General features: G+C 32.9%; 2 protein-coding genes across 2 annotated transcripts; one reads left to right on the top strand and one right to left on the bottom strand.

The window, feature by feature from the left end:
• Positions 1–2363: 2363 nt before the first annotated feature.
• LOC106390060 (anaphase-promoting complex subunit 6) lies at positions 2364–6140 on the bottom strand. Its single transcript, XM_013830444.3, has 16 exons — positions 5830–6140; positions 5626–5760; positions 5464–5537; positions 5190–5229; positions 4965–5010; positions 4765–4844; positions 4470–4648; positions 4258–4383; positions 3858–3932; positions 3641–3766; positions 3432–3501; positions 3246–3328; positions 3040–3153; positions 2835–2934; positions 2714–2749; positions 2364–2625 (listed from the first exon to the last, which is right to left on the bottom strand). The coding sequence occupies exons 1-16, from the start codon at positions 6073–6075 to the stop codon at positions 2521–2523; spliced, it is 1635 nt and encodes a 544-aa protein (XP_013685898.1). The 5' UTR covers positions 6076–6140; the 3' UTR covers positions 2364–2520.
• A 3257-nt stretch (positions 6141–9397) lies between these two features.
• On the top strand, positions 9398–11890 carry LOC106384814 (F-box/LRR-repeat protein 13). Its single transcript, XM_013824725.2, has 3 exons — positions 9398–10444; positions 11036–11176; positions 11284–11890. The coding sequence occupies exons 1-3, from the start codon at positions 9485–9487 to the stop codon at positions 11605–11607; spliced, it is 1425 nt and encodes a 474-aa protein (XP_013680179.1). The 5' UTR covers positions 9398–9484; the 3' UTR covers positions 11608–11890.
• The last annotated feature ends 1180 nt before the right edge of the window (positions 11891–13070 follow it).

Genomic DNA, 13070 nt, shown 5'->3' with positions numbered 1-13070 from the left:
ATCATATGTTAGTGCATGATGCAACTATGCATTTAAACAATTTTGTCATATTTTTTAAATTTTTCTCAAAATTTATGTGTTAACCCCTACAAAAATATTAAAATTTTAAAATTGTTTTATATACTGAAACCTATTATCTTTAGAGTTGTTTTATAATTTCTAACCACATTCTACTTTTGTATTAATGTATGAAAAACTCTCTTTCATGGTGCATGGTGCATGAGCATCGTTCAATTTTTTTTATAAGTTAATTTAGTAAAACTTCATATACTCCCTAAATTAGTGGAGTAACCGTTATAAAATCGTTATTCTCTTGAGAAATTAAGACAACAAAGGTTCCAAACCTCTTTGACCATCATCATATTTTAGTACATGAGGCAACTATGCATTAAAGCAATATTATTATATTTTTTAAAATTTTCTCAAAATCTATGTGTTAATCCATACGAAAATATTGAGTTTTACGTTAAACGCTCTATATACTGAAGTCTAAACATTTTAGTGTGCTTTTAAAATTTCTAACCACACTCTACATTTTTATTAATGTATGTTAAATTTTCTTTCATGGTATATGAGAATTGTTATAATTTTTTATCAATTAATTTAGTAAAACTTCGTAATACTCCGTAAATCGGTGGAATAACTACTATTAAGTCGCTAAATTCTTGAAAAATGAGACATCTAAGGCTCCAAACCTCTTTCAACATCATCATATGTTAGTGCATGATGCAACTATGGATTAAAAAATATTATCATATTTTTGAAATTTTCTCAAAATCTATGTTTTAACCCCTACAAAATATTGAATTTTGATAATTGATTTATATACTGAAGTCTATAATATTTAGTGTTGTTTTAAAATTTCTAACCAGATTATACATTTGTATTAATGTATACTGAACTCTCTTTCATGGTACATGAACGTCGTTTAATTTTTAAAAAAATTAATTTAGTAAAATTTCATAAAGTCTCTCAAAATTAGTGGACTAACCATTATAAAATCGATGTTCTCTAGAGAATTGAAGACAACAAAGGTTCCAAACCTCTTTTGACCATCACCATATATTAGTACATGAGACAATTAGGCATTAAAGCAATACTTTTATATTTTTTGAATTTTTGAATTTTTCTAAAAATCTATGTGTTAACAACCCCTACGAAAATATTGAGTTTTATGTTAAACGCTTTATATACTGAATCCTAAACATTTTAGTGTTGTTTTAAAATTTCTAACCACATTCTACATTTGTATTAATGTATGTTAAGCTCTCTTTCATGGTATATGAGAATCATTATAATTTTTTATCAATAATTTAGTAAAACTTCATAATACTCTTTAAATCGATGGAATGACAACAATAAAGTCGCTATTTTCTTGAAAAACGGAGACAACAAAGGCTCCAAACCTCTTTCAACATCATCATATGTTAGTGCATGATGCAACTATGCATTAAAACAATATTGTCATATTTTTTGAAAGGAAAATACCCTAGGATAACATTTAAAAAGTTAAATATAAACTCTAAGGATCAAAATGACCAAAATATTTCATTAAAGAGGTAAATATAAACTTATACCCCTAGGGTTAACTAAAACAAACCTTAAGGTTTAGAGTTAAGGGGTGGGAATTTGAGATTGAGGCTTAAAATTTTATAAAATAAAAAATAAATATTAAAAATTTGAAAATAAAAATTTTAAAAATAGTTTCAAAAAGTATTTTCGAATTACAAAAAGAAAATTTGAAAAAAAAAATAAAAAAAATTTCAAAAAAAGGTTAAAAAAATAATTTTATAAAAAAGTTCGAATTTGAAAACATATAATCTAAAACTATAAAAAAATTATTTTTTAGATTTTTATGATTATTGTTTTTTTAAATTTTTATTATTATTTTTTTTAATTTGTTTTTTATTTTTTTATTTTTTATATATCTAGGGTATTAGGGTCCTTTTACTTATTAAATGAAACATTTAGGTTATTTTCTTATTTGTGGTCTATTTTTGTGATCAAAACTTGAAAATGGTCTATTTAGGAGAATTGCCCTTTTTGAAATTTTTTCAAAATATATGGGTTAAAACCCCTACAAAAATATTGAATTTTGGTAAATGCTTTATATACTTAAGCCTATAATCTTCATATAGGCCTTAAATTAGTGGACGAACTATTATAAAATCGCTATTTTCTAGATAAATGTAGACAACAAAGGTTTCAAATCTTTTTGACTATCATAATATATTGCATGAGACGACAACTATGCATTAAAACAATATTGTTATGTTTTTTGAATTTTTCTCAAAATCTATCTGTTAACCCCTACGAAAATATTGAGTTTTACGTTAAACGCTCTAAATAATGTAAAATAAAAGAAGCAGAAATGCGTAGACTCTTTATAAAATATATTGTAATAGTCTCTTGGATGAATGGAATAAGTCTTATATCATCTTTTCAAGAGTCACAATGATAGTACATATAAATAACAGCACGAGCTAGAAAATAAGGCGGTTGATTTAACTGACCAAATTCTCAACAGAGCTCAACCGTTGAATCAAGCCCGTTCTGGCATTCATCCATGAGAGCCACGTTCAACATCTCGGTACAGAATTGATCATCAGGTTTCAACCACAAGGCCTGAAGATTTGGAAAAGAAACATAGCACATGATTAAAAAAAGGAAGAAGGTTTAAAATATTACGGACATCACGAGAAGTTTGCAATACCTTGTGATAATGAGAGATAGCAGCTGAGAAATTCCCCTGGAAAAGATTAAGATGAAAGTGGGAAAATTACAACTGTTTGCTTTAGAAAAGTATGACTGGTGTTTAAAGAACAGCCGAATACCTGCAAATGGTAAGTGTACGCCAAGCCGGAATAAGTGCTTAAGCTTTTAGTTGATAGCGTAAGTGCTCTTTCATAGTAAGAGATAGCTTCACGGTACTTCCTGTTAATAAGAATTTATTTGCGAGCCAATAACCTCATTACATTTACAACACAATATTGCCAACATAAGAAGAAGATCATGGTAGTTGTGTTGGCACCACTATACCTTAGCTTCCTAAATGCATGAGCGAGGTTGACCACAGTTGGTTCCCAGATTTCAGTTAATACAGATGGTATATGGGCCAACGTCTTCTCAAACCACCTCACAGCTTTACCATACCTGCAATGTAGTGAAAATTGTTGACTCAGATTACAGGACTGATCATTTGAAAATGTCGGAGATAAGCAGAATGTAAAGAGTATGGAACGCACTCTTTCATATGATATGAAACAACTCCGAGTTCATTATAAACAAGTGGATCTGAAGGGCATATTGCCTTTGCTTGCATGAAAAACTGGACCAAGAGTAGAGATCAATCAAAGACAAATAATATATTAGCAAAAAAACGATAAGTGATAAAATTTGAATAAACCAAACAGCTTGTTGTAACTTGTTACCTGGTCCGCAAGCTTGTAGCTGTGAGTTCGCATATACTCCATTCCAATGTACAGAGTTGGCAAATGACACCTGGAACAAGATAAGATCAAGATTTAACCTGTCACAGACAATTCGTAACGTAATACGAAGACTTCCACAATGCTTCAGGCTGAGAATGACTCATTGTGGACATTACTAATTATGAAGAAAGGAAGAGTAACTTGATTACCCTGGAAATAGCCTAGCTGCAGTTCGATAGGCAGACATGGCTTGATCACCCTCCTCTTGTGCGGCAAAGGAATTACCAAAGCCTATCCAAGCTGGTGAGAATGAGCCATCTATATTCGTCGCTTTGCTGCAAGACCATATTAGAAAAAAATGGATCACCAGGTCAGACGAGTACTATTGCACCTACCTACTAGAGTTGATCAAGCCAGCATAATTACCTAAAGTACCGCCGAGCTTCAGCATACTTTTTGATACAATAGTAGTAACAACCCACCGCAAACCATGACAGAGCCCTACAAGGTTATGAGTGATTATTTACACCATAAAGCATCAAACAAAAGAGTCTTGTTTGATTACATATTAACTCATGAAAATGACGCTCAAACACCAAATTGTAAAAACATTTTCAACCAGGTCAAGTACAGGAGACTATTCTCAATCGAAAAAATACAAAGAAGAAATCATGCTCTTAAAGTTTATTCATGTCCTTGATAAGCTGAGCAAAAAAAAAAACAGGTTATAATATTTTAGCTGGGATTGAAATAAAAACAGAAGACATATATGCTAATTGACATGCTCACACACAGCCACAAAACAAGAAATAAAATTTATACTCACTTCGAAGGGTAGTCTTTTACCAAATTGCACGCCATTAGATAGAGCTCATTTGAATTACCAAGCTCCATGGCAGCGGCCAAATGTACCAAGGTACACTTTAGATGAAACGGATCTTTCTCAAGAAGTCTGTCAAATTAGACCAAACAAATCCAAGTTACCATTCAGGCTTCATATTGCTCAAAATTTAGTATCATTAGTAATATACAACTTACCCAGAGGTTAGTTCGAAACACTTCTGATACTGACAGCATTGATGGTAGTACTCAGCTTTACAGGCCAACAGATCAGTGTTATTGACCAGTGTACTGATCATAGATGAGCCAGACACACTACCACTAATTTCGTTCTCAAGTTTCTTGAACCTAGCTTCTACAGTGCTCTCTTTGTCATACTGGAAATGAAGAACTAATCAGTACTTAGAAACTAAATGATGCTTGCAAAACGAAATCAGCAGAATAGAAAATCAACATGCAACTTCCAAACACTTTACTGCATAATAAATTTTACCTTCTTTATCAAGCATGAATAGAAAGAAGAGAGCCATCCGTCTTCTGGACTAAATTGAAGCGAGGAAAGCAGATTTGATTCTGAAATTAATGAAAAAAATAACGTGGCAGTCACCTTTTAGTATGTAAACAACTGCGCCAGGGCACAAATAAGACATTTAAATAAAGAACAAATAAAAACTTGAAGTATCATAAACCCACCTTCTTCAGATGTGAGCATATGACTTTCAATAAGGCATTCCAACGCCTGAAAAGATAGGTTACAGAGACCACATCATGTAACATTATCTTTTAATTAATAGAGAAAGTACTTTAGTTTTTTTTTACTACTTTATACAGTAATGAGAGAATTTATCCTCCAAAATTAGCTCCGAAACTTTTCATGATAACAACACATGCATCAATTGAATAAAGCACTAGAAGTACCTCATAGCACAGCGGATCAGCCTTGATAGCAGCTTTATACCTGCAATAACAACCGAAATTCATGAGCTAAATAGTGATAAAGCTCAAGATTCCTACACAACACTCAATCATAATCGATGGATCAGCCAAGATATACAACAAGTTCCCAATACTACATAAATGCAGTGTTCATGTCACATCATTAATTAACAAGATCAATCTCTTCCAGTGATCAAAATATAAATAACAGATGATCACTTGAACAAGAAAGACAGGTGAAAAAGCCTGAACTAACCATTGCCGAGCTTGTGAACGGTTTTGTAAAGCTCCATAAGCTTTTCCTCTTAAAAAGCATATTGCAGATGATATCTGCAAACACACATACATCAGTTAAGCTACTTACATAACCTTCATTTTCCAACAATTGAGCTGAAAAAAGGGTTAAATAAAAACTTACATTAATCTCACGGTCCTCTCCATCTTTATCAAAATAAATCAAGTTACCATCTTTAGCGTCATACACATTACCATCTTCATCAACCTTGGCATCACCAAGCATCAATAAACACTGATCCCATTCCTTCAATTCCTCCTGAGAAAAAAAAACTATGAAACCCTAAAACCTATTGACTTTCAATTGAGGACAAAATTGGGGGATTACGAGGCACTTGGCGGCGAGGTAACGGAACCGAAGATCGCGGAGGACGATCTTAGAGGCGTTGAGGAGGTGAAACGCGCGACGGTGGTTGCGGCCGAGGAAGAGAGCTTGAGCTTGCATGTAGATGTCCGCCGGGTCGTTGGTGAGAGCGGCTACTTTATCGGCGAAGAAGATGGCGGAGGAGTATAAGTGCTTGCTGACGCAGTCGCGAACCACGCCTCGGATCTTCTCGATTTCTTCTTCTCTCATTGTTAATTGGGAAAGTTTTGCGCTTTTACTCACTCTCTGTCTACAGTCGAACGCCGTTTGCGCGAGGGAGGCGGGACGAAGATAGATCCTCGGCGGGAGAGTTTTTGGGCTTTGAGGCCCATTACGTTTAAGCTTGGCCTGGCATAATTATAGGGTTTGAAGGCTCTTTAACATATTCCAGATATGGGCCTTAGACCCATTGATATACGTTTGTGATATTTCGTTGCTTGGAAGATAGTCGTATGTATCGGTCATGGACTCATTGTTCTAAAAAACCGGTATAAACTCCGCCTAGACCCCCTCTCAACCGGAATGACTTTCATAAACTCTAATGTAAATAGGTAAAAATTAGTTTAAACCATTCTAAATTGGTTTAAACTGTTTAGATAGGCTTAAATAAGTTTAAATCAATCTAAATTTGTTAAATTAAATAGTAATATTACTACAAATTCACAAAGTTGCCTAATTTTTTATATTTTGTATATCTGATTTATATAAAAATAACTATAACTAAAAAATGTATAAACTAAATCAATAATTTTTCAATTCTTAATCAAGGTTTACACTCTAAATAACTTACGTAGTCATTAGTCTTCTACAAAAATGTCTAGTTATATCACTTGGAAATTTTGACATTCCCTCCATTTTATCAACGAACCTATTACAAAAATACGAAGACAATTAGGCCATTATCATGATGAACCTTCAATGCAATTTATTCTAACACGATGTCGTTTAATCGAATCCTGGTATTAAAACCAAATTGATCCGAATACACTCAGTCGCCGCCGGGAAATGAGGAACCATCTCTATCAATCGCAATCTTCATAAAGCCATCACTTTGATCCCTCCGATTCATGGATGAAGACGGAGGTAAACGTCACCGTTTCAAAACGATCAAGGAGTAAACTCGATTGGATAAGCAGCTTACCAGACTGCTTGCTATGTCAGATCCTCTCGAATCTCCCGACGCAGGACGCCGTCAAGACCAGTACCCTATCCACCAGATGGAGAAGCCTCTGGAAACACGTACCTTCTCTGGAAACACGTACCTTCTCTAGACTTGGGGATGTCGGGAGAAGGAAGGAGTTAATATTTTGTTCCAACCTCAGTGTTTCCTATCATCTCTCGAGTATGTTAAGATAGAGAGGCCGTTGAAAGGGGAGGCGATGGAGATGAGGCTAGTGAGCTACTTACTTGAGAACTCGAAAATCCTCAAGAAACTTACATTAGTCTTGGATGTTTCCATAAAGACAGAAGAATCTGCCGTTCTCAAAAAACTCCTTATCATTCCAAGACTCTCTACATCATGCCAAGTTGTTGTTCTCTGACATGATCATCACCATTAAGCAGACAAGTTTCTTCGAGTACTTAGCTAATATTTGAAATTTTTTTGGGTTTTTTTCTTAGTTTATGATGAAACTGAAGTAGTTGTCCAGATATGGCTTAGTGATTCGTCCTTCTTTTTGCTGACATTAATAATATGAAAAACATAGGGGGAGGGATGAAGAAAACTATAAATTTGGGGGACTAAAACAGTACAGACTAAGTAGGTAAAATAAAAAGAAAATAAACTTGCACGATCAAAAACCTGCACAGCCCATTATAAATCCAGCAGTGTAAATATACAGTATATGGAAGACATTACGTAGCGTGTTTAACCATGAAGTTGTTCTTAGAACTCTACTCAAACTTTTTGTACAAATACAATCAGAGCCGGTCCTAGATATTTAAAGGCTGCAAGCAAAAAATCTTTTTTTGGCCGATTTGCATATATTTTTATAGTAAAAAGTTTTAAAAATGCACATTTGACACTCGAACCCATGTTACTTAAAAAAGAGGAGAAAGTAATTTGCCACTACAACAAATGAATTATTCGTAATTATGTGGCCGAATAATACTATAAAATTTGCGGCTGGAAGCCATTGCTTGGTTGGCGTGGCCTCAAGGCCGGCACTGAATACAATCCGAACTAAACCGAATAGATTTCAAATACATAATTGGAAACAATACTCGAGAAGTTTATAACACATCATCAACTCAATACTATATTGTTTGATTGATAATAGCATGATCAGGTCGCTCATGTTTAAATAGTTTTTTTGACATGAAAAATCATTATATTACTCAAATTTGAAATTGTTCATATTTAAATAGTTTGTGATGTTAATCTATTAAAAAGATATAAACATTTAATTAATATGTTTTTTCGTTAAAATATAAATTCCAAATTTTAAATCTTCCAATTAAAAGCGAAAATTTAATGATTAATCATTACATTACAACAAATTTTTAGAACTTAAAATGATAAACATCTTATTTTGATAGTTAGAGAACTTTTTCGCAAACTTAACTGCAAGAAAAAAAACCCGTAGCAATATATGAATTTTAACAAAAATAGCTATTTGATTAAATTTTAATATCGAAAACGAATTAGGCGACTCATATCTCAACAAATTTCAACATGGGTTTTCAATGTTCAAAAAAAAATTATGGGTTTTCAAAAGTACTTAAGAGTCTTTTTTATTTCTTCTTAAATGACAAATTTACCAATGAAAATGCTCTTAGAACTTAGAAATTAATGATAAAGAAATAGTAGTGTGACACATATGTATATCTTATATACACATATTAAGTAAAGATTAATGATATATTAAGTAAAATCTAATGAAATCTTATAAACATAGTAATGTGACTCATGTGCATATCTCATATACACATATTAAGTAAACAATCATTTTTTTAATTATAAATCTTAATTACTTACAAAGTAAGCAATTTTCTAAGAATCTCAGCTATAGTAGTTTAAGAAATTCAATTATTCTAAATAAATATTTTCTTAAAATTTAAGATTTATTTCCATTAATTAGTCAAGAATGCATACAAATCTAAAATGTCCACGCTAGAAAATTACTCCATTTGTATTTCATAAGGTATACTTTTATGGATTTTTTTTATATATAAAAAGATGTTTATTCATAAAGTCATATTTGTATAAATAATTTCATAATATCTTTAAAGTTTAAATCAATATTAATTAAATAAGCTTAATTATTTACAAAAGATATTTTGCAAAGTAATTACTTTAAATTAAAAAAATGGAATAAATAACATGTACATTTATTTATAAAAGCAAAAGAAAAAATCTATTAAAAGTTATCTTCTAAAAATGAAAAATACATTTTTAAAAGCGGAAAATGTATTATACTAGATTTTGAACCGTAAAAGTTACAAAATTTCGCGCGAAACACAGATCAGCCCCACTAGTATATATATGTGTATTTTGGTAAACAAAATTTCATCTGCTCATAAATTTGGAAACGTGAAGATAAAAATCCACCACAACCGATCTCACCTCTATAGCCAATCTTTAGAAGCCCCCCTTACTTGATATCCTCACCTTTTCTAGATGTTTACATTCATGGATACAGCCGTAGTGAAACGTGCTCGTTACACTAGCCCGCCTGGTGATGTTGATCGACTAAGCAGTTTGCCAGATTGCTTGATATTCCATGTACTCTTAAATCTTCCGACCAAAGATGTGGTTCAGACCAGTCTCTTATCCCCCAGATGGATAAATCTCTGGAAACACGTACCTGGTCTGGACTTAGACACCGAAGATTTCAAAGAACTCGACACCTTCGTGACTGTTGTCGATAGCTTTCTTGAACGTAACCGCGGTTCGTCCGTACATCATTTTAAGCTAGCGTACGACTCCCCTGTCGTTGTGGAGCCTAACACTGGTCTTGTCAAGCGCTGGCTTGACGCTGCTGCTAAGCTGAAAGTTAAACATCTCAATGTTTCGGACAATTCATCACAGAGTTGGGACCTCGTGATGTCTCCAACGGTTTACACCTGTAGCAGCTTGGTATCCTTAAGGCTCGTGGGGCTAACCTTACCTAATACCGAGCGTGTTTCATTACCTTCTCTCAAAGCTATGGTTTTACTCCTCGTTGAGTTTACCAACAAATGGGCATTAGAGAATTTAATCTCAAAATGCCCAGTTCTTGAAAACTTTTGTATTGAGAGATGCTACGGTGATGGAAAATCGATTTTACGTGTGCATTCTAAGTCTCTGTTGACCTTCATGCATGATGCGGGTAATAACGAGGATTATGATGAAGATCGTATAGTTGAAATTGATGCTCCCATGCTTAAGTATTTGAGGATCAGTGATGCTCGAACTACAAGTTTCATAATAAAGAGTCCACCTTCCATTGTAGATGCGGATATAGATACTGTGTTTAACTTAATTTCTGGAAGGAGACTAGGAGTTGCAAATGAAGTACAAAAGAGAGAGATGGTTCGTGATTTTCTCGTTAGGATCTCTAAGGTGAAAGATCTGACCATCGCCTCCTCTACTCTCGAGGTAACGTATATATGTTTAAGACCTTATATATTTGAATGCTGAAAACTTAAAACCAATTATCTATAAATAAATCATTTTTTTATATATTAGTTAATTATTCTCTAACTACCAATATATTAGTACTAAGAGCATCTTTAACGAAAGGATGTTAATGAGTTCTGGGGAATAAAAAAAATCAAAAATGTATAAAGTGGAGGAGAGAGGCAAGACACGGGTTGCTCATTTAGAATTTTTAGACACTCTCTATGTACCCATTTAATCATGTGCAGTTTATAAGTGGTTCAGTTTTAGGAAATTAAATAAAAATTTAATTATTTACTAAAACTATATTAAAACAAAATTATTCCGTGGCTAAGGAACTCATTATGAGAACACTACCGTTAAAGGTGCTCTTAGAACACTCTCGTTGAAAGCTTCTCAATGGAATTCTACACAATAAACAAATGAAAAAAATTACAAAAAAAAAGAGAAAGAGTGCAGAAAAATAGGAAGGGTATCTCATTTGAAATATTTAAAAGGTTTTTTGAGAAATCCATCACACATGTCATCATAAAATTTAACAAAATAGTTAACTTGCTGTTGTTGTTGTAGGTCATATATGACTACTCAAGATACGTACAACTACCGGTGTTTCCTAACCTGTTTTTACTGCGTGTCACGTTCGATAGCTACATGTGGGAGATGCTGCCAGTCTTTCTTGAAGTATGTCCGAATCTGAAACATCTTGTCATGGTGAGGATTATCTAACAAACACTGAACTTGATATATAGCTTAAAATGGTGAGAGTATCTTATTTCAAACTAGTGTGTTCTTTTACTTTGGTTGTATTGTACGTGCAGGGAACTTCTGAAAATCCCAAGATGGTGGGAATTACTGTTATTGCCAGACCTTGGAATCTGTTATCATCTCTAGAGCATGTTGACATAGAAAGGTCATTGACAGGGGAGGCGTTGGAGATGGCACTAGTGGGTTATTTTCTTGAGAGCTCACCAAACCTCAAGACACTATCATTAAGCTTGGATGATTCGCTAAAGAAAGGAGAATCTGCCTACAAGCTAACATTAAGTTTGGATGATGCCCCAAAGAAAGAAGAATCTGACATCTTCATAGAACTCCTTAACTTTCGGAGACTCTCAAGCTCATGCAAAATTATTGTTGTCTGATCGATGATCCTCATAGTCATCACCAGTGGACATATAAGTTTGTCTTTGATATGATCTATTTGTTGCTTTTTTAGTTTATTATGACATTGGAGTGTTGAAGTTGGTGTAAGATAATAGTATTTATCATATTTATGAGTAAAATAAGTATTGCTTTATCGTAGCTAAAGGCATGCTTTGGAAGCGATGTTTTGTGCATCCTTCTTTTGTCTAGCATGGCCTTATATATATATATTTGTACAAAACAAAAATTTGATACCCATATATATATAATAAACAATTGTTTTAAAAATTTAAAAAAAATACATTTCTGGAAGCACACTTACCTCCAAAAAATCACTTTTATTAGACCTCCAAAAACACTAAACCTTACCGTGAAGAGCGGTATAGAGAAGCTGGTTCCATGGATGGGACTCAAAAAAGGCACCAATGGCTACAGTCATTTAAGCTACGGCCTCCACCGGCGTATATTCAAAGCCAAAGGGGAGGGAATTAGGGTTTTGTCTAGATTTTCTATTTAAGAAATCGTAAAACTATTTTATAGGACAGTTTTTGATATTTTAATATACAAAACAAATATATTTTAGTTTTTTATTCTTCATCGAACTAAATTTATTAAAATTGAAAGTTGATCCCAATTATCAAATCTCTTAGGTAAAATTCCTATCAAATTAGTCAGCTGACTACTTCTTTTTATATGATTAAAAAAGGAAATTAGAAATTTTACTAATTCATTAATTGTATTAACATACATAGTCATAGTCTGATAGTTCACGTGGTTTATCATATAATTTTTAAAATATATTCAAATAGTATGATGAGTATTTTTTTTTGAAGAGGCTTTCAATGATGAGTATTAATGGATAACAAACAATATAGCATGATGTCATTTCTCAATTGAACGTAATTTAACATTGGCTATGTTTCTTCTATAAATTAACAATTAATGAGGTTGAATTTATTAGCATTTAGCAGAGTTCGTGTTTAACATTAAGTGTAAAAAAAAGATGTAGCATGTTAGAACTCCAAAGCAAAAGCCCTTCTTTTATGGTTAAAGACGTCCGTTGGAGATGGTTGTTGTATCTCTGTTGCTTCTTTCCCACTAGCAGATCCAGTAAAAGCTTCTCGCAGTAAACAAGACTACCTCATAACAAATCAGACGTCTCTCGTCCCCTCCATCAATATCAAAGCAAACAAACACAAGAAGAAAGTTAAAACAAGCAAAAGAATCAAACGAAACAATCTAAGTTACAAAAAAAAAAAGAGTACGAAACAATCTAGGCACAAAACAAGAAAACAAAAAAAAAAGATTTTTAGGAAAAAAACGAGAGGGAAAACTGCAAAAACTAGATTGGTAATGAAAAACTAAGTGACCATGAGTGTCAACCAAACTGCAAAAACAGGATGTTATGTTCTATTTTCTTTCACAAATTACACATAAATTTTCATTACCAATCAAGCAATAC

This window comes from Brassica napus, chromosome C6 (assembly GCF_020379485.1).
Source record: "Brassica napus cultivar Da-Ae chromosome C6, Da-Ae, whole genome shotgun sequence".
Classification (NCBI taxonomy): Eukaryota; Viridiplantae; Streptophyta; class Magnoliopsida; order Brassicales; family Brassicaceae; genus Brassica; species Brassica napus.
The sequence above is the reverse complement of the archived record's forward strand: the minus strand, read 5'-3'. Positions and strand labels throughout refer to the sequence as shown.